Consider the following 22,121-nt stretch of genomic DNA (forward strand, 5'->3'; position numbering starts at 1 on the left):
TACTTAATTCGTTCCCGGAGGTCCGTTCTTCACCTGAAACTGTTCTTAACCTGAAGCACCACTTTAGCTAATGGGGCCTCCCGCTACCACCGTGCGATTTCTGTTCTCATCCTGAAGCAAAGTTCTTAACCCGAGGTACTATTTCTGGGTTAGCGGAGTCTGTAAACTGAAGCGTCTGTAACCCGAGGTACCACTGTATATAATATTTTCTTTTTAACACGCCCTCCCTCTCAGCCTCCAGCTTCTCACCAGGGTCCAAACAAACTCTCAGCTCACCCCAAAAATTCTCACCATGAGGAGTTCCTGAAAACAGTGTTCCTTGCCCTAGTCTCTCACTCTAGACTTGCTTTTTATGGGCGTCTCAAGGCGAATGGTCCTTAATCAGGCCTCCCACAGCTGCGTCCCATTCAGCTGCCCTCTCCACACCCAGTTCCAGATGTGGCAGGTTTGGTGGGTTTCTGGCCCAATCGCCTTCTAAATCTGGCCCACGGACCGTCCGGGAATCAGCGTGTTTTCACATGAGCAGAATGTGTCCTTTTATTTAAAATGCACCTCTGGGTTATTTGTGGGGCCTGCCTGGTGTTTTTACATGAGTAGAATGTGCGCTTTTATTTTAAATGCATCTCTGGGTTATTTGTGGGGCATAGGAGTTCGTTCATTATTTCCCTTCAAAATACAGTCCGGCCCCCCACAAGGTCTGAGGGACAGTGGACCGGCCCCCTGCTGAAAAAGTTTGCTGACCCCTGGTCTAGAGCATGGGAAGAGGGGCCCCTTTCACTCACAGCAGGTTACGTGATCCTAACCCTGCAAAAATAAAAAATAAAATCCAAAGAGATCAAGGTGTCATATGAGGCTCCCCCCCCCCCACTGAATCCTCCCAACACCCCTGCGAGGGAGGTTGGGCTGAAAGGCAGCGATTGGCCGAAGGTCACCCGGCGTGCTCAGTGGCCAAGCGATTGGATTTGAACCCAGATCCTAGCCTGACACACTAACCCAGGCTTCCTCAACCTCGGCCCTCCAGATGTTTTGAGGCTACAATTCCCAGCATCCCTGACCACTGGTCCTGCTAGCTAGGGATCATGGGAGTTGCAGGCCAAAAACATCTGGAGGGCCAAGGTTGAGGAAGCCTGCTCTAACCAGTGAAAAAAAGTCACAGAACCAAGAAATTACACAAAACAAAAGAATTGCCATGGAAAATCCCTGAAACGAGAGGTAATCAACTATAGAATTGAATAACAAAAATCAATTTTTTTGGGGAAAAATTAACCTAGAATTAAACAAAGACTTAACGAGATGCCGGCTACAAAACTCATTTCACTGAACTAATCAGTTTCCTCAGAAGGAAATAAAGAATTTTAAACCTCGAATGATTTTAAGTGATCTCAAACAAACTCAAGAGCAGGGCTGAGACGCTTCCTTGAGTTTACAAAAAAAGGTATAAAAACCTCAATGACAAGTTTAAAACATAGCCCTATTTAGGAGAACATTATAAACCTTACATGGTTTTCAGTGATTTCCAGCAAACTCAAGAGCAGGGCTAAAACGCTTACAAAAAGGGTTTTAAGAAAAACTTACAAAGGAATACGAAATAATAATAATAATAATAATAATAATAATAATAATAATAATAATAATAATAATAATAATAATTTATTTATTTATACCCCGCCCATCTGGCTGAGTTTCCCCAGCCACTCTGGGCGGCTCCCAATCAAGTGTTGAAAACAGTACAGCGTTAAAGATAAGCTGTTTAAGTTTCAAACAAACTCAAAAACAGGGCAGGAACTCAAAAACAGGGCTGAAGCGCTCCTGACTGCTGATGTTAAAGACTGATTCCCCCCCCCCCACTGCTCTAACCACTGAGCCACACTGTCCTGGATCAGGACAGTGGCTCATCTAGTCTGCAAGCAGGCCCTGCGTGAGAGAGCACTCGATTTCACCCCTCCAACAGCTGCCCCTTCTCCCTCCGAGGTCTGACGGGACCCCTGTGCCCCCCCCCATGCGACCGTCTGGTTCAGCCGCCTCCTCAAACCAGCAAGGAGATGGTGGCTGAACTTTGCTGGCCGAGGAAACCGCCAGCCCAGTCCCTTGAGGGTTGCTGTTTGTGACCCGTCTGCTCCCCTCTCTGTGCCCTCCGCCCGGCCCTGCCGTCGGACAGCTGCTTGGAAGGGCAGCTGGCCGCATTTGGGACGGTGTCTGCATTCCTAGAGAGAGGCACGGAGCACGTAACCCGACTCCCGGCCGCCGTTTCCAGTCGGATGCTCGGGCCTATTATGGGAGCGACGGGTCCTGGGGCACCCAGAGGAGCCGGCGTCTCTATTTAGAGGTGCTGCCCAGGAATCAAGTTAAAAATAGGACTCTGCCAGTGTGGGAAAGGCCATTGATCGACTTGAGTTGGCAGCGCAGTTGTGGAAACTCAAGAGCGTGTGGGATTTATTCTCTTGTCCTCCTCTCCAGATGCAAATTTCGCAGGTGCGATCCTGTGTACACCTGCTCAAAGGTTATCCCTTTTGAGTTGGTTGGGCTTTGTCCAGCAATGTCATACCCAGCTTAGGCCTATGGAAATAAATTTACTGTATTTTCTGCTCTATAAGACTCACTTTTTCCCTCCTCAAAAGTAAGGGGAAATGTGTGTGCGTCTTATGGAGCGAATGCAGGCTGCGCAGCTATCCCAGAAGCCAGAACAGCAAGAGGGATTGCTGCTTTCATTGCTCAGCAATCCCTCTTGCTGTTCTGGCTTCTGAGATTCAGAATTTTTTTTTTCTTGTTTTCCTCCTCCAAAAGCTAGGTGCGTCTTGTGGTCTTGTGCATCTTATAGAGTGAAAAATACGGTACTTAAGTCATTCATATATCAGTTGCTGGAAACCGCAGGAAGGGACAGCGCTCCTGTATTCGAATCCTGCTTTCGGGTTTCCCATAATGGGCATCTGGGTGGTCAATGTGAGAGGTGGAAGCTGGACCAGATTTGCCATGGGCCTGATCCAGCACACTCATCTTACGTTTGTTAAATTGCTGTCTGAAACATTTAGAAGACACGAGCCTGAAGAAGGTCTTTTCAGCAAGACCTCTGACGTATCCCTACCCCATAAACAACCCACAATATTTCGGTGTAATCACAAATTTGTAAAACTGCTTTTCCTTTTTCCCGCTAGGTGTGCATATGCTTTTCGGTAATGGATAATTAAAAAGCAAAACAAATAAATTTACAGATCAATTGTAAACAGATTAAAAACATTAGCAGGATCATTGTAATAACCCACAGTTTTATAAGAGTATGTATTTACAGTAGATAATTTAAGTTACAGGTAGGTAGCCGTGTTGGTCTGCCATAGTCAAAATAAAAAAATTCCTTCCAGTAGCACCTTAAAGACCAACTAAGTTAGTTCTTGGTATGAGCTTTTGTGTGCATGCACACTTCTTCAGATACACTGAAACAGAAGTTGCCAGACCCTTCTATATAGTGAGAAGGTGGGGAGGGGTATTACTCAGAAGGGTGGTGGGAATGGGAGATTGGCAGATGGCTGAGATGAGCCTGTTGACGACTCTTAACGACTGCAATAGGTCTTACAGGAAAAGGCAAGGGGTGAGAAGGTGAAAAATGGCTTAGTCATGTATAATGAGATAATAATCCAATGTCTTTGTTCAAACCAGGTCTCTCCATTATACATGACTAAGCCATTTTTCACCTTCTCACCCCTTGCCTTTTCCTGGAAGACCTATTGCAGTCGTTAATTTAGATAATTTAAGTGAGCAAGTTGAATGAATTTGGATATCAAAAAACAAATTTAAGGAACCGCAGAAAGAGGGGGGAAGGAAGTCAAATTTTGAAATGCTAATTTGATTGTGAAACTAATGAAATGTATAAATTTGAAAAGTAAATAAAAAACAAAAACAAAACAGAGGTTCATAGATGGATGGATAGATTGAATGACCATCTGGAGAGGGTGAGATTTGAACCTGGGACCCTTTGCATGCAGGGCAGATTTCCTGCTGCTGAGCCACAGCCTTGGCCCTCCAGATGTGTTGAGACTACAATTCCCATCATCCCTGACCACTGGTCCTGCTAGCTAGGGATCATGGGAGTTGTAGTCCCAAAACATCTGGAGGGCCGAGGTTGAGGAAGCCTGGCCTAGTATCTGGGGGGGGGGGGAAGCAATTCAGAAAAGACGTTGACGGGGGCTGGAACTGGACATAACTGTGAGCCCAGTGCAAAAGCAATTCGCGTCTTGTTTCTCAAAAGAGCCGTGGGGTTGGAAGGGGTTCCCGAGTGTCATCTAGTCCAACCCCCTCTCGTCCTCTGTTCCCCAGCATCCCAAGCGGCGGGCGATGTGTGGAAGGAAAGCGGAGACATGTCGGACGGTGGCAGCAGCAGCACCAGTGGGCACTGGAGCTGTATGTCAACCCCGTCTCCGCCCCACTCCGAGGCCAGCCCCAAGTACTCGAGCGAAGCCTTCAGTTCTCCCCGGCCGGACGACGGCTTTGAGACGGACTTGGACCCCTTCCTCTTTGATGAGCCTGCTCCCCGGAAGAGAAAGGTAGGGGGCGCAGAAGTGGGAGGGGCAGTGGCTGGAGAATTGTCCCACTTGACACAGATTCTTCGCTGCCTGATTTTTTTCTGACTTTCATTAGGAAAAGGTAAAGGGACCCCTGGCCATTAGGTCCCGCCATGACTGACTCTGGGGTTGTGGCGCTCATCTCGCTTTACTGGCTGAGGGAGCCGGCATTTGTCCGCAGACAGTTTCCAGGTCATGTGGCCAGCATGACTAAGCCACTTCTGGTGAACCAGAGCAGCGCACGGAAACGCTGTTTACCTTCCCACCGGAGTGGTACCTACTTATCTACTTGCACTTTGACGTGCTTTTGAACTGCTAGGTTGGCAGGAGCAGGGACCGAGCAATGGGAGCTCACCCTGTCGCGGGGATTCGAACCGCCGACCTTCTGATCGGCAAGCCCTAGGCTCTGTGGTTTAACCCACCGCGCCACCCGCGTCCCTTTTGCGACTTTCATTAACTTACTGTTAAACTGTGGAATTCCCTCCTGCAGGAGGCAGTAATTGCCACTGACTATGATGGCTTTAGGGATGCGGGTGGCGCTGTGGGTTAAACCACAGAGACTAGGACTTGCCAATCAGAAGGTCGGCAGTTTGAATCCCCGCAATGACGGGTTGAGCTCCCGTTGCTCAGTCCCTGCTCCTGCCAACCTAGCAGTTCGAAAGCATGTCAAAGTGCAAGTAGATAAATGGGCACCGCTCCGGTGGGAAGGTAAACAGCGTTTCCGTCCGCTGCTCTGGTTCACCAGAAGCGGCTTAGTCCTGCTGGCCACATGACCCGGAAGCTGTACTCCGGCTCCCTCAGCCAGTAAAGCGAGATGAGCGCTGCAACCCCAGAGTCGGCCATGACTGGACCTAATGGTCAGGGGTCCCTTTACCTTTTTATGATGGCTTTAAGAAAGGATGCTGGTCTGGATGGGTCATTGGCCTAATCAGCAGACTCCTCTGTTCTTACTCAGCAGTTGGCTGATAATTAACTTGGCTAATGATGAGAAAAACAGGCCTGTTTTTCATGTGGATGTCCCTTTTGTAAGAATTTTTTTTTTTACTGATTTTTTTCAGATAAGCAAAGAATAGCTATTAATGAGCAAGGCACATATATGAAAGCCTGACTATAGACTTAGTCTCGGGGCTTCTTTTTCTTCTTTGATAACTTCTTTTTGATTTTCCAAAAATGACAAAACGGGAAACAAACAAACAAAAACAAACCAGAAAAAAAACATAACCAGATTAAACCATAATTTTTTTGGTCGACTTCGCTCCACTCCGTCTCTTGGCTTTATTACAATATACTTGTTTATGCATGTCCATAAATCCTTATATACTTAAGAATCTGATTTTAAAACCTTCATCTTATTACAAGTGACTTTTGAAAGTTATACTAATGTAAGGATCTATACACAAAGCTTTAAAAATATGCATTGAACGGTTGCCTTTTTTATAATAATTTGTCCTGGATACTTCAGTACAGTCATACCTCATGTTACGTTTGCTTCAGGTTGAGCGTTTTCAGGTTGCGTCCCGCGGCGACCCGGAAGTACCAGAAAGGGTTACTTCCGGGTTTTGCCACTTGCGCATGTGCAGACGCGCAAAATGATGTCACGTGCATGCGCAGAAGCGGCGAATCGCGACCCGCGCATGCACAGACGCGGGGTGCGTTCTTTTCAGGTTGCAAACGGGCCTCCGGAACGGATTCTGTTCGCAACCAGAGGTACCACTGTAGTTTATTAAGCCAAAGGTGTTTAATAATGGGCGGTGAAGATGCAGTGGAAGGATTGCTCCTTGTTCTGGATGTGTAGAGCCTCAAACCAGCATTCCTGCAGTCTCATGCCAGTTCTAGTTTCCTAAGGAGCAATTGCACCAGGAAAATAGAAGCTCCTGGTCTTGACAGTGTGGTGTAGTGGTTAGGAGCAGTGGACTCGTAATCTGGTGAACCGGGTTCGCTTCCCCGCTCCTCCACATGGGTGGGTGACCTTGGGCTAATCACACTTGTTTGAAGTCTCTCAGCCTCACTCACTTCACAGAGTGTTTGTTGTGGGGGAGGAAGGGAAAGGAGAATGTGAGCCGCTTTGAGACTCCTTCGGGTAGTGATAAAGCGGGATATCAAATCCAAACTCTTCTACTCTTCTTCTTCTTGCCAAGGGAGCTCATCTCCAAGAGCTTGGGGTTGTGACCCTTTTCACCTCGAGGGCCGGATTCAGTCCTCTGCAGCCTTCCAAGGGCCACATGACAGACGGAAGGCTGGGTGGCGTAACACATGTCAATATTGCCATTGTGCAGCGGTTTCGATTTGACTCTCTTCTCTGCCCTCCTTCCGTGCAAGCGAGAGACATCACTGACGTTCTAGGTCCCATTCCAGCCAGTCGAAAGCATTCCAGAATGATATGGGGCAGGGAAATCGGTGGAGATTTCCTAGGCCAGGTGGAGAGGCTGAGAAGGGGACACGTTTGGGATTTGTGCCCAAGCTCCTCCCTGCCTCGTCCCGTCCAAGTGGAAGGGGAGGAGGAGGAAAGTGAGGGGTCCCCAAGTGTTTTACTTGCTTGGCTTTGCCTGCAGACCTGAACCAGGTGTGTGTCTCTCTCTCCTAGAACTCTGTGAAGGTGATGTACACCTGCCTGTGGCCCAGCTGCGGAAAAGTCCTTCGCTCCATCGTGGGGATCAAGAGGCACGTGAAGACCCAGCACTTGGGGTGAGTAAGGCCCCAAGACCCCGGCCGAACGGCGTTCACCCAGATTGAAGTGACATGGTGTTGAGATTCCTTTCATTGTGGCTGGTTGGGCTAGATCACAATGTCCAACAGGTCGATCACAATCGACAGGTCTCCTTTTGATTGCCGGCTGGAGAAAGAAATGTGCTGGAATTCTTTGTCCCCCGCGGTCCTTGTTCTGTCCATGAAATGGGGGGGACGCTACTGAAAAGAAGCTTTATCCTCTTAATTGAGTCATCTTGTGCGGTAGATCACTGCCAGTCATTTTATGCTGGGAGTAGATCGTGCCTGGGCTAGATGAATTTGGGACGCGGGTGGCACTGTGCGTTAAGTGGGTGGCACTGTGCGTTAAACCACTGAGCCTAGGACTTGCCGATCAGAAGGTCGGCGGTTCATATCCCCGTGACGGGGTGATCTCCTGTTGCTCGGTCCCTGCTCCTGCCAACCTAGCAGTTCGAAAGCACGTCAAAGTGCAAGTAGATAAATAGGTACCGCTCCGGTGGGAAGGTAAACAGCGTTTCCGTGCGCTGCTCTGATTCGCCAGAAGTGGCTTAGTCATGCTGGCCACATGACCTGGAAGCTGTATGCCGGCTCCCTCGGCCAATAAAGCGAGATGAGCGCCACAACCCCGGAGTCGGTCACGACTGGACCTAATGGTCAGGGGTCCCTTTACCTTTAGATCGTGCCTGGGCTAGATGAATTTGGGGTAGCGTCCAGCTCTCTCGTTTTGTGATGGAACTTGGGCACTATTCACAAATCAGAGGCTCCAGATGTGCCTGATTCCAGATATGGAACATTTGTGTGCAGGAGTGTGGTGGAGTCTCCTTCTTTGGAGGTCTTTAAGCAGAGGCTTGACAACCATATGTCAGGAGTGCTCTGATAGTGTTTCCTGCTTGGCAGGGGGTTGGACTCGATGGCCCTTGTGGTCTCTTCCAACTCTATGATTCTATGATTCTATGATTCTATGATTCTAGGTGGTCTTCCAAGCTGTGCTCCTCAAGATCACTGCTGTACCTGGCAGTTCAAGGAGTTGTTGTTGTAGAATCACAGAATTGTAAAGGTGGAAGTGACTCCAAGTGTCACAGTTGTCCCCGTTGGGTTGTTACAGCCGGACATAGTGTACGCCGCGACTGGCGTAGAGGTCAGAATTGGAGCTTCAACTTCCAACCACCTGGTATTTATACCAAGGCTGGCCAATCCGGAGGTGCCATGCTCCCTGCCAATCGCAGCCGCCGACATTGCCCATTCCCCTCACTTTCCTCCTCCTCCCCTTCCACTTGGACGGGACGAGGCATGGAGGAGCTTGGGCACAAATCCGTCTGTGAGCCTGAAAGAGAACTGAAAGGTGTAATAGAATGATTGGAACCTTATACCATATGTGGTGGTCCTGTCCGGAAATTAAGAAATATTGGAATATGATACATGAGGAAATTAAAAAGCTAATAAAAACATCACATAATAAAAGAGCAGAATTGTATTTATTAGGAATTTTGAAAGGAGACATCCTGAATGGCAAAATTTACATTTTCTTGTATGCAACAACAGCAGTGAGAATGTTAATAGCCAATAATTGGAAAGGAGATCACGTTCCAACCAAAGAAGAATGGCTGAATAAATTATGCGAATACGTGGAATTAGCAAAGTTGACTGATTTGATAAGACAAAAACCAAAAAATATAATCCAGAAACAATGGAAATGTTTAAATGGTTATTTATGTAGACAAAGATTAAATGTAAGGTATTGGTTGTGTTTAGAATAGGTTTATGAAAAATTTAGAAAACTTGTTGATTAGAATATTTGTGTGAGATTGTATGGGGAAAATACGGAATAACAGATACAATCTTGCTTAAAATCTATATAGGAAGTGCACTGTAAGCGATGGAATTCAACCAATGAAATTTTAATATTGAGATATTTTTGTAGGATAAATTTGGAAGAAATTCTTCCAAATTTTCTTCTTTTTTCTTTTCTTCCTTTTTTCTCTTCTTTTTTATATGTGTGTGCTTATCTGTATGTATGTATTTGCAATATTTTGCATATATTTTGCAATAATTACGTTAAATAAACTAATAAAATAAAGGGGGGGTAGGAAAAAAATGACAGAGAACTCTGAGGCTTGGACATCCCTGGGGAATTTGTCCCCAAAAGCACAGCGTCGTCTCTGAGCTCTGAGCATTGAGCAAAACAAAAGGGTAAACTGGGAGGTGGGCGGTTAATGCTGCCTGGGCTGTTCTGTAATCGAGAGAACGATGCTTGTCCGTTTGATCTGGGGAGCGGATGGAAAAAGGGTGCCTCTAATTTAAATTAGACTACTGCAATGCGCTCTACGTGGGGCTACCTTTGAAGGTGACCCGGAAACTGCAATTAATCCAGAATGCAGCAGCTAGACTGGTGACTGGGAGCAGCCGCCGAGACCACATAACACCGGTCCTGAGAGACCTACACTGGCTCCCAGTACATTTCCGAACACAATTCAAAGTGTTGGTGATGACCTTTAAAGCCCTAAACGGCCTCGGCCCAGTATACCTGAAGGAGTGTCTCCATCCCCATTGTTCAGCCCAGACACTGAGGTCCAGCTCCGACGGCCTTCTGGCGGTTCCCTTATTGCGAGAAGTGAGGTTACAGGGAACCAGACAGAGGGCCTTCTCGGTAGTGGCGCCCGCCCTGTGGAACACCCTCCCTTCAGATGTGAAGGAAATAAGCAGCTATCTTATCTTTAAAAGACATCTGAAGTCAGCCCTTTTTAGGGACGTTTTTAATATTTAATGCTGTATTGTTTTTAACACTTTGATTGGAAGCCGCTGGGGAAACTCAGCCAGGTGGGCGGGGTATAAATAATACATTATTATTATTATTATTATTATTATTATTATTATTATTATTATTATTATTATTATTATTATTATTATATCCCCAGAGCCCAAAATTTGGCAAATGTTGGACTTGTGTCGCCCCAGTTCCCCGGGCATTGCTTCATCTCTCTTTTCCCATCGCTGCAGAGACGGCGCCAATTCTGACCAGCGGAAGAGGGAAGAGGATTTTTACTACACGGAAATGCAAGTGAAGGACGAGGCGCCCCCTGAACCTGCAGCGGCTGTCTCCAGCCCCACCACTACCTCTGCGGGGGCTTCTTCTCCCATCGCCATCCAGCAGACTCCATCGCAGCCAGAGGCTCTCATCCTGGACCAAGCAGTGGCCCCCGAGCATCACCTGTCCAGCAGCGCCCTCAGCCAGTCGGCTCCTAGCTCCTTCTGGCACATCCAAGCTGACCATGCGTATCAGGTAGGGCCCTGCCAGCCGTACCTAATAATATTTATTATTATTATTATTAATGATTTCTACCGCAGCCACTCTGGGTGGTTTCCAACAGAAGGTTAAAAATACATTAAAACATCAGTCGTCAAAAGCTTCCCTAAACAGGGCTGCCTTCAGATGCCTTCTAAACGTCAGTTGGGACGCTGGTGGCGCTGTGGGTAAAACCTCAGCGCCTAGGACTTGCCGATCGCATGGTCGGCGGTTTGAATCCCCGCAGCGGGGTGAGCTCCCGTCTTTCGGTCCCAGCTCCTGCCCACCTAGCAGTTTGAAAGCACCCCTAAGTGCAAGTAGATAAATAGGTACCGCTTTCTAGCGGGAAGGTAAACAGCGTTTCCGTGTGCTGCGCTGGTCTGGCTCGCCAGAGTAGCTTCGTCACGCTGGCCACGTGACCCGGAAGTATCTGCGGACAGCGCTGGCCCCCGGCCTCTTAAGTGAGATGGGCGCACAACCCTAGAGCACAACTGTCCCCCACGGGCAGGGGTACCTTTACCTTTACCTTTTTGTTTATTTCTTTGACATCTCTCTCTCCTGCAACCCCATAAATGCATTTTAAAAAATAGGCAGCTGTCAGGGAGATGGCATCGGAGCTAGAGGCGGAGGGAATGCTCCAGAGGGATGCCGGAGAGGGTCCTAGTAGGGAGAGAGGCAGCCCATCTGCTGGGGAAGGAAATCAGCGTAACACCAGTGGAGAAGGGGGGCAGATGGGGGAATCGGAGAGGAGGCTCCAAGACTCCTCGCCGGAGACCAGCGGAGAGAGTACGGGTACTCCGTTGCCCACACCCTCCCTGCGCAGAAGGCTTCTGCGCAGGGAGAGTAGGAGGAGACTTGGCGTCAAACAACTTTTATGCTGGAAAAGGTTCAAGAAACGCCCACTGATGGATTCTGCCAGCGACTGAGGCAGTCACGATGCTGGAGGCTGTTCAATCAGAAAGGGTTTAACCAGGTAACCTCGCCAGCAGTGGCGGCAACTTATGCACGAGCAACCCCTAAACCCATTACAGCAGCGGAGATGGAAACGCAGCGAATCCTTTCTCACCTCCCTTGTTTTTTCTCTCTCAGGCTCTGCCGTCCATCCAGATCCCAGTATCCCCACACATATTCACCAGTATCAGTTGGGCTGCCGCGACATCTACCATCCCCACCCTCTCGCCGGTGAGTCCTGACTAGAGATGTAAAATTTCTGGAAATTTTGAAGCCATGAGAAAAAAAGTTTTTTTCCTGTGTTTTTCCCCAGAAAAAAATAGAAATATTGGAAAAATTGATTTTTTTTTTAGTGTGGAGTAGTTTTACAAATTGCATGAAACACAGTGTATATAAAAGTATTACGCCTGCAATAAAACATGTAACCACCCCCCTTCCCCTCAAAAGCAACAAGAAATGTAAAAATAATCAGATTTGCCCCTTAGCACCAACAGCAAATAAAGTTAATGTCCACCTCAATATTTAAGCTCCATAGAAGGTCTACCCTTTGAGTAGTGCTTTTTTAAAAGAAGAAACAAGACACAACATATGTTGTTGTTGTTGAGTCGTTTAGTCGTGTCCGACTCTTCGTGACCCCCTGGACCAGAGCACGCCAGGCACCCCTGTCCTCCACGGCCCCCCGGAGCTTGGTCAAACTCATGCTGGTAGCTTTGAGAACATTGTCCCACCATCTCGTCCTCTGTCGTCCCCTTCTCCTTGTGGCCTCCATCTTTCCCAACATCAGGGTCTTTTCCAGGGAGTCTTCTCTTCTCATGAGGTGGCGAAAGTATTGGAGCCTCAGCTTCAGGATCTGTCCTTCCAGTGAGCACTCAGGGCTGATTTCCTTCAGAATGGATACGTTTGATCTTCTTGCAGTCCATGGGACTCTCAAGAGTCTCCTCCAGCACCAGAATTCAAAAGCATCCATTCTTCGGCGATCGGCCTTCTTTATGGTCCAGCTCTCACTTCCATACATCACTACTGGGCAAACCATAGCTTTAACTATACGGGCCTTTCTTGGTAAAGTGATGTCTCTGCTTTTTAAGATGCTGTCTAGGTTTGTCATTGCTTTTCTCCCAAGAAGCAGGCGTCTTTTAATTTCATGACTGCTGTCCCCATCTGCAGCGATCATAAAGCCCAAGAAAGTAAAATCTCTCACTGCCTCCATTTCTTCCCCTTCTATTTGCCAGGAGGTGATGGGCCCAGTGGCCATGATCTTCGTTTTTTTGATGTTGAGCTTCAGACCATATTTTGCGCTCTCCTCTTTCACCCTCATTAAAAGGTTCTTTAATTCCTCTTCACTTTCTGCCATCATGGTTGTATCATCTGCATATCTGAGGTTGTTGATATTTCTTCCGGCGATCTTAATTCCGGCTTGGGATTCATCCAGCCCAGCCTTTTGCATGATGGATTCTGCATATAAGTTAAATAAGCAGGGAGACAATATACAGCCTTGTCGTACTCCTTTCTCAATTTTGAACCAATCAGTTGTTCCATATCCAGTTCTAACTGTAGCTTCTTGTCCCACATAGAGATTTCTCAGGAGACAGATGAGGTGATCAGGCACTCCCATTTCTTTAAGAACTTAGAATCATAGAATCATAGAATAGAATCATAGAATCATAGAGTTGGAAGAGACCACAAGGGCCATCGAGTCCAACCCCCTGCCAAGCAGGAAACACCATCAGAGCACTCCTGACATATGGTTGTCAAGCCTCTGCTTAAAGACCTCCAAAGGAGGAGACTCCACCACACTCCTTGGCAGCAAATTCCACTCTCGAACAGCTCTTACTGTCAGGAAGTTCTTCCTAATGTTTAGGTGGAATCTTCTTTCTTTGTAGTTTGCTCCGTGTCCGCTTCTCTGGAGCAGCAGAAAACAACCTTTCTCCCTCCTCTATGTGACACCCTTTTATATATTTGAACATGGCTATCATATCACCCCTTAACCTCCTCTTCTCCAGGCTAAACATGCCCAGCTCCCTTAGCCGTTCCTCATAAGGCATCGTTTCCAGGCCTTTGACCATTTTGGTTGCCCTCCTCTGGACACGTTCCAGTTTGTCAGTGTCCTTCTTGAACTGTGGTGCCCAGAACTGGACACAATACTCCAGGTGAGGTCTGACCAGAGCAGAATACAGTGGCACTATTACTTTCCTTGATCTAGATGCTATACTCCTATTGATGCAGCCCAGAATTGCATTGGCTTTTTTAGCTGCCGCGTCACACTGTTGGCTTGACTTGCCATAGTTTGCTGTGGTCGACACAGTCAAAGGCTTTTGTATAGTCAATGAAGCAGAAGTAGATGTCTTTCTGGAACTCTCTAGCTTTCTCCATAATCCAGCGCATGTTTGCAATGGACTTCTAAAAAACAGGAGGAAAACCCTGGTTTCTCCCCAATTTTTCCGGGGTTTTTCCCAGGCCCTCCCATCTCTTGTCCTGACTTCTGTGGCTGCAGGAATCTTGAGGGGCACAGAGGGCTGTTTCCAGCGCCTTGGGGAGGTGGGGTCCTGGAGAGACTTGCTCTTGGGTGTATCGTAAAGCGCGTACGTTTCTTGTTTGCAGGTGCGAAGCCGGTCCCTGAGTTTCAGCGAGCAGCAGCCTCCGCCGCCACTGCCGCTGCCTCCTCCTCCTCCACCACCTGTCTTGAAATCCCACCTGATTGTCACGTCTCCTCTGCGGGCGCCCAGCAGCTCAAGGTAAGGCCGGCAAATAATAATAATAATAATAATAATAATAATAATAATAATAATAATAATACCTGGCTGTGTTCCCCCGGCCATTCTGGGCAGCTTCCAACACATATAAAAACATAATAAAATGTCAAACATTACAAACTTCCTAATAGCTTTTTATTATTAATTTATTTTACAATGCATATAAAACAGAGAACAACAATTACAGCAACAGGCAAAAATTAAAAGGAACTGTAAAATAGACACCTAGAAAGGGTAAGCTGCACATGAATTAAAATAACCAAGCCCAGGTCATCAAGTACTGTTCTACGTTTGCCGGGCTTGTGACAGACTTGAAAATGGTGGTTCTTGACTTCCCTGAGATCTAGGGACGGAGGAAATAAAGGAACGAACAAATGTCATAACAGAATGCCAAATCCTATCAAAAGAGTCTGGAGATTCTACTTGTAGAAATCACAAATTATGTGTGATTTAGGTCTGCCTGGATAGCTCAGTTGGATAGAGCGTGGTGCTGATAATGCCAAGGTTGCAGGTTTGATCCCCGTATGGGGCAGCTGCATATTCCTGCATTGCAGGAAGTTGGAATAGATTATCCTCAGGGTCCCTTCCAACTCTTCAGTTGTACGATTCTTTGATTTCCCTGTATTATAGCTATATTCCAGAGTCAGCAGTATCAAATGTCTGGTGTAAGATTTTGGGCAGTTTCTGATTGAGTTGCGATCACTATTTGTGCTGCCAAGATTATATATATATAACGACAACAATAACAACAACAATTATTTTTATTTGTACCCCACCCTCCCCGGCTGGAGCCGGTCTCAGGGCGGCTAACATCATAAAACTAACACAGTACAGTCATAACTCATGTTAAATGTGCTTCAGGTTGAGCGTTTTCAGGTTACGCTCCGTGGCGACCCAGAAGTAACGGAGTGTGTTACTTCCGGGTTTCGCCGCTCGCGTATGCGCAGATGCTGAAAATGACATCACGCGCATGCATGGAAGCGGCGAATCACAACCCACAGACGTGCAGACGCGGGTTGCATTTGCTTCAGGATGCGAACGGGGCTCTGCAACAGATCCCGTTCGCATCCAGAGATACCACTGTATACAAAGAACATAAGAACATAAAAACAGGCAATCAATTAATTAAAATACATCTTAAAATTAGTTCAGAGCAAATTAAAATCTGGACAGATGGCAGTCCACGGGTAAAATTGACATGATGATGATGATGATAATTTTTATTATTATTTATACCTCATCCATCTGGCTGGGTTTCCTCACTCTGGGCGGCTCCCGACAGAACCCCCAAAACAGAATAAAACTCCAAACATTAAAAACCTCCCTAAACAGGGCTGCCTTCATCAGAAACACTCAGCAACATTTATTTTGGACAAGGTCTTCTTGACTTCATTTTCATTTGGCCCCGTGGTTCCCAAAGTGGCTGTAGTTCCAAACACGCCTAGAAGACCACCCCTCCCAGGTCTGCAAAGGCTGCTGTCCGCCTCTGTCCCCCTGTTTTCACGGCCGTGTTAAGGGGAGGATAACTCTGCGAAGTTCTCTTGCGGCTCCTTCAACGCCTGTCCCCTGCCTTTCTCTCTCCCGCAGGAAAGTCCGCGGCGAAGCCAAGAAGTGCCGTAAGGTCTATGGCATCGAGCACCGCGACCAGTGGTGCACCGCCTGCCGGTGGAAAAAGGCCTGCCAGCGATTCCTGGACTGAGCGCATGCAAGTTTCCCAAGGTGGAGGGAGCAATTCTCTCTCTCTCGCTGCCAGCCAAGCGCCAAGGGGCCAGACCTCTGCGTTTTTGCAGCGTCCGCGCCCTTGGAAGCCTCTCTCCCCGTGCTTCAGCGGAGAAGATCTCGAGAGCCCGCCCTGGGCTCCTTATATTCTACGTCCGGCAGGTTTTTTTTCTTCCTAATTTTCAGTGTTTTGTGGGAATGTTTGTTTTTTAAAAACACATCTTTTCCTCCTTTTTTTAACACACACACACAAACACAGCGCCTCCCTTTCTATTTGTAAATAAGAGGTGCGAAGCGGGGAGGAGAGAGAGTTTTTGGCTTGGTGTAGCTTAACAGACTTGTTTCTCGGTGTGCCCAGGGACCAAAGAACCCTTTTTCCTGAACTGTTCCCTCCAAACGTGGTTGGCTGAGTATTTGCAATATGGAGAGCATAGGAGCATCTCTTATCTAAACCCCAAATGGGAGGGTGCTGGGTCCATCAGCTGAAGGAGGAAGGGGCGTGGCTGACCAGCATGCTGTCTCCCCCTTCTGGTGCCCGGGAGGAATTACTCGCTTACACCCAAGCCCTGGGTTTTCCCCCTTCCTTTTAAACAATACGCTGTCAAAAGAACAATCATTGCATCAAGCTACAATCCAGCGAATGCTTGTTTCGTTTTCTAAAACCGAAGTGGAAGGAACCTGGCTATATTGCTTTGCTTTATGCTTTCATTCCTCCATTTTATACCTAAAATTTAATGTGCAAAACAGCCCTGGGGCACCTGAGTATTTCTCATGTAGCTTCAGTTGCCCCCTGCCTCAAAGGCCAGACCTGGCGTTACCCGAGGGAGGAAATAATATTTTTGCTTAATGATGGGCTTGCTGATCAAGACCATTGGGTGGTTTTGTGGGTGCTCTGGTCCGAACTGGAGCGAGCAAAAGTCATGGGTGCCAGGGCATAAACGCCATTATCATGGCCTTCCCTAACGTGGCCCCCCGCCAATGTTTTGGGCTGGCTGGGGCTGATGGGAGTTGTAGCCCGAAACACTGGCAGGGCGTCCGGTCGCGGATTTTCCTTCCTTCCTTCCTCTTCGAGGTCAGACCCGTTGCGCATGCAATCCAGACCGTTTGTCGCCAATGCACCCAACCTGCGCCATTTTGCAGAACATGCTGGGAGAATGCGCTTGGCTCACGCTGTGGAGTTGTGTGGAAGGGCAAAACATTTTGGGGAAAACCCTCTTTCCAGCCTAGTGCTGCCAGCGGTCAGTGTAGTTGCCAAATGACAATCAACGCAGAGAGCTAGATCTCCGTGCTGGGGAACGATAAAAGTAGCCCAGCGATGTCTTGGGACAGGAGATTTAAAAACTCTAGGTATGTTGAAGCCCTCTGTTTCCCTGCACCCCCAGGTTGGGGGAAAAAATATGAAAGTTTAGGTAGTACTTTTTTAACAAATCGGATTTTCAACTTGCTTTAACACATCACGTTTCCAGCGGTTTCCATTTAGGCCCCAGAACCCCCCCCCCGGGGGGGAGAGGTGTGGGCCCCCACCCACAATTTGTCACATGACTCCATCTGCTTTTCTCTCGGTTGCGGGTACAGCACTGCACAAGGAGGGAGCCCTCATTGAGGCCACCAAACTTTGGGGCTGCCAGTCACGACAGAGAGGTGCCTGTTAACGAATCGTGGTTTCCCTTCCACGGGGGAGTGCTTCCCTCCCTGCACAAAAACCAGTTGCCCGGACAGCTTTTTCCGATTGCTTACGTGGCTTTCCCCGTCCCAGTCACCTGCGTTTTGATAATCATGAGCCATAAACTAAAGACGCAGATGTCTCCTTGCAACTGAATGAACAATGAACACTCTGAGAACGAGGATTTCTTTACAGAAAATAAAAGCTAGCCCTGCTTTACTTTAAAGGGTACTTTTTAAGGCTTGGGGTGGGAGAGTTTCTTGTTTTTTGTTTTAAAAAAGGAGTTATGTATATTATCGGTGCTTGTTGAAAATTTTGTGTTTTTCTTTGTTGTCATTTTGTGCATCATACACACCAGCCTCCCTCAATCTCCTGATCTTTTGGACCAGAACTGTGCTGGTTGGCAGATCTGGTCCAATACATCTGGAAGACTCGAAAGTTGTGGGAGGCTGCTATACACAGTATGTCGGATTTTTTATTTCCCTAAGCCCAGACTCCTGGTCAGTGCTAAAGCTGGTCGACGCCAAAACGTAGGTCTTATTTGAGCGCTTTGAATATCCAGAGATTCAGTGGATTATCAGATCACCCAAAGCCCAGATTTCTGCATTTTTATATTTCCAAATGTGAGATTTGGGGATATTTGCGTTCTTTCGATTTCATCAAATCAAATCAATCTTTATTATGGTCCAGAGACCTAACAAAACGATTCCTTCAAAGCAGTGTGCGTTTCTTGAAAAAAGAAACCGTCATGAGTTATGATGAGGAAACTTTGTCTTTGTGACAGCTGTGTTTAAATTTTGGGGACAAATAATCTGTGGCATCAGAGACGTTTCTTTGGAAATCTCATCCATCCTGCTTCAAAAATATCGATCTGTAGCTGTCTCGCTGCATTTGACCTTTCTGAGGTCCGGCAAAATCTACTGGATTTCCAAAATGGTCTGTTCCTGTTCCTGAAGAAGCCTCCTGACCTCCTCTCTTCCCCATCAGAACTAATTTGTCTTGAGATTTGGAGACCAGTTTCTTCACTGGCAGAAGTCTGGGCCCTTGGGAATCTCTCTTTTATTTTTCGCTTCTGGTTTTTTTTGTTTTTGTTAAAAGGTGATTAAGGAGGAGGTGGAAACAGAGAAAGAATTTGTAAAGGAAAAAGGAAAGGAAAAAAAAAGGACTTTGGGGTAAGCATGTGGTATCTGGGTTTCTCTTGCTAAGCTGCAAAACCCCCGGGGTTGGGGAATATTTCCTGTGTTACCGAGCTATTAAAGGAATGTGCACTCCGTCAGTGGGGAGGCGATGAGTTATATTCGCCGCTAAAAGCAGCGTCCTGGTTCCTGTATGCTCCAACCCCCGGCCTGGTTCATCGAATGCCTCATTCCAAAATTCTATAGCACTTAAATTTTGGAAAGTGAAAAAGGAAAAGCTAAGCTTGCATAGGAATATATTTGTTGTCAGTATTTTTGTTTTTGTTTCATTCCATGGGATAAGAGTTCCCCACCCTCTCTTTTTATTTTCTGAGCTGTGCAGTACAAGTTAAACTGGACAACGTAGGTCTGTGGTTTTATGTACGCCTAGCCTTTTTCTTTCTTTTTAAAAAACTGGTTTGTCAAAGTCGTGGGGTGGGAGGGAACCCAGAACGCAATGGAAACTCGAGGGAACAATCTACCCATGCAACAGATTTCTGCTTTGCCATTATTTCCCAGGGCGCACGGCTTCCTCTGCACCGAAAGGGCGCAATCCTGTGGTCTCTACACTTAGGATAGAGGACTTTACATCTGCATGTGATGGCCAGAAACTAGGGGCGAGTGATGGGAACAGGGAGGGCTGGCTCATTCTGCCACCGCCTCCTCCTGGCAGACTGACTGTGAGGGCTGCCTATGCATGAGACTAGCCCTCATTGAGGAGCCAGGTTTAAGGTTCAGCCTGCTAGCCCTTCCTGCTTCGTTCTGCTCAAGATGCTCTGCTTCCTAGACTCTGGTCCTCCCCACCAAGCGCTTTGTGGCCCCGCATGTAACTCCGATGGCTGGCATACATAGAGCCAGGAGGAAGGTTGTGTGTTGCCACGCTGTGGACTAGCGCCTTGCTTTTTGTATTGTGGCATTGTGGGAGCTTTGGGACTTGGCACTCAATAGAAACCAGCAATACATGAATCCCATCACTACTTCAAAAGGTGTGAGCTTCATCTTGTGTCTGCATGATGCCCAGGGAGGTGTTCTGCAAATTATTTCAGGGCCCCAAAGTACAAAATCCAGCTTCGATCAACGATAGCCTTGCAACTATTGCGGGTAACTTCAGTTTTTTCCCTTGGCAGGAAATGAACCGAAAGCGAAATATTTGCTATTTCCTCTGGCCAAAACAGCTGTTCCTCTGGATTTTCTTTACAGCTTTGGGCTCCCCTTTCCTCGGTTTTGGAAAAATAGCCTAAATGTTTAGGTCTCGTTTTTAAAAATCTCTTCTCTTCCCCTTTCTCTTTTTTACCCGCCCCATTCTCTCAATTTCCCTTGAAACGTGGTCGAATTTCTTGCGTAGAACTTTCTATAGTGAAAAGTCTCTCTTTTCCTCACCTCTCTGTAAAACGGGGTGGGGTTGGGGGAGGTCTCTCCTCTGACCACAGGTGTGTTCACAGCCTTCCTAACAAATGGCAGCTCCTGCAACTGTAACTGTTTTTCCTTGCTACATCCTTAAGGACATGGGTATATCATTACTTCTAGAGGTTGTTGTTTTTTTAAAAAAAATATAGGGTTGTATTCAAGCGGGTGCCAAGTCCCTCGATCCATTGATTCCAGTTTTGCAGGGCCACCATTCTGTGATCAGAATTTGTTCTTGTGCAACAGAAATTTTCTCTCCCTCCCCCTCCTAAATCTAAATCCTAGGGGTTTCTCATCCCATAACAGGGGACACACCAGAGGAGAATCCTGTTGTGTTAGCACGAAATCCCACACTTGTACAATTACTCTGTTGCATGCCCCCTGTATTCTTGTCCATCCAGTGGCGCTCTCTTTCCCCGAGCGAACGGTCCAGGTTTGTCGTTTCTGCATCCTGCCTTTGCGAGACAGAAGTCGTGTGAGTTGAATACCCAGGAAAGACCTGCACACACCACTGTGGGCTGGATCTCCCGCCCCACTTAAGAGGACTTTTGTACACATGTATATAGGAATCTTTTCTACCAGGCACTAATAGAAAGAGGTGGGAGCTGTTTTCTAATTTACACTTTTGCACTGTGAACCGTTGAGTTTTCGTTGGGAGGCTGGGAGCCCACATGAGAGAGTGAGAGAGAGGAAGAGTTTGTGCAGAAAACCGGCCCAAACTGAACCATTGCACAATGTCTGGTTCGATCCAGAACTCATTTATGACCCCTTCCTACCAGGAAAGGAAAAAACGAACGCTTGGGTTTCGATCGGGGATGGGAACAGGGGACCCTTTGGGTGTTGTTGGACTACAACTCCCATGATCCTTTGGAGATGATGGGAGTTGCCTGAAAGCCGCAAGATCACATCCACCCCAGCTAAAATAAACTACCAGCAAAATCCCACATGGAAAGGGCTGCGTGGGTACGTGCATGTGTGGATGTTGTGACCTGTCGGGCATGCATAGACATTTTTGTTAGCTCAGCCAGGTGGGGTTTACCTGAATTTCTAGTCGCCTGGATACAAACTCCTTTTTGCATTTGGTAGAAATCTTCACACACACACACACACACACACTGGTGCGAGCAATTCTGTGGGCGCATGAGAAAGGGGACCAGTCTGATCACCAGCAATTTTCTTCTTCTCTTTCGAAAGAGTTTAACAAAGGTGCGGGGAGAGAAAGAACCAGGAACCTCCATTTTTTCCTGCCCTTTCTCCCTCGCACAAGTCACACACCAGCCAGTTCAGAAGTTCCAAGATGCTAGCCGTCCTCTCCAAACTGTCCGTCTGTCAAGATCTCCCTTAGGAAGCTAAGGAATGCAACATGGCCGTTTTGTGGGCTTGCTGGGTTGCTGGCGGGGTGGGAAAGGGCGAGGGGCGCAAACCCACCCCCCAGGTATTACGAGGCGTTTGGACAGGAAAGGGGAAAGGGTGAGATCTTGTAACCTGCTAATAATAGCTGCTGTTTGGATGGTGATATGCTACCAAGCCTAACGGGGGGAATATATCGTATCGGTGAATTACTGTCTCTTAATTGGAGCTTTTCTTTTTTGATTGTCTTCCAAGTATTATTTTTTATTGTAAGCAAAACAAAAAAAATGTGAAATGTAATTTTTACAACGGCAATATGAAATATATTTTATAATAAAATGATATGGCCTGATAACCCTAAGCTTCTCTGGGTTTTTCCTCTCCCACTTGCTATTACTGTATCATCACCATCAAGGAGACATTTATACCCTGCTTTTTCCCAAAGAAACTGAAGGTGTCGTACATAATTCTCCCCATTGCAACCCTACAACTACCCTGTGAGGTAGTTCAGGCTGAGAGGCAGTGACTGGACCCCAAGGCCACCCAGGGAGCATGCAGACTGAGTGG

At 47.2% G+C, this 22,121-nt stretch overlaps 1 protein-coding gene across 2 annotated transcripts in view; it reads left to right on the forward strand.

The window, feature by feature from the left end:
* Nucleotides 1-21,909, forward strand: part of ZNF395 (zinc finger protein 395) — a 67,494-nt gene extending 45,585 nt beyond the window's left edge. For both annotated transcript variants that reach the window (XM_081188652.1, XM_081188651.1), the window contains exons 5-10: nucleotides 4,309-4,535; nucleotides 7,138-7,238; nucleotides 10,257-10,539; nucleotides 11,632-11,724; nucleotides 14,092-14,225; nucleotides 15,831-21,909. In XM_081188652.1, coding sequence (XP_081044778.1) covers nucleotides 4,309-4,535; nucleotides 7,138-7,238; nucleotides 10,257-10,539; nucleotides 11,632-11,724; nucleotides 14,092-14,225; nucleotides 15,831-15,942 — 950 coding nt within the window. In that variant the 3' untranslated portion in view covers nucleotides 15,943-21,909. The remainder of the gene's footprint in view (nucleotides 1-4,308; nucleotides 4,536-7,137; nucleotides 7,239-10,256; nucleotides 10,540-11,631; nucleotides 11,725-14,091; nucleotides 14,226-15,830) is intronic.
* The last annotated feature ends 212 nt before the right edge of the window (nucleotides 21,910-22,121 follow it).

This window comes from Podarcis bocagei, assembly GCF_964188305.1.
Source record: "Podarcis bocagei genome assembly, chromosome: 3".
In the NCBI taxonomy this organism is placed as follows: Eukaryota; Metazoa; Chordata; class Lepidosauria; order Squamata; family Lacertidae; genus Podarcis; species Podarcis bocagei.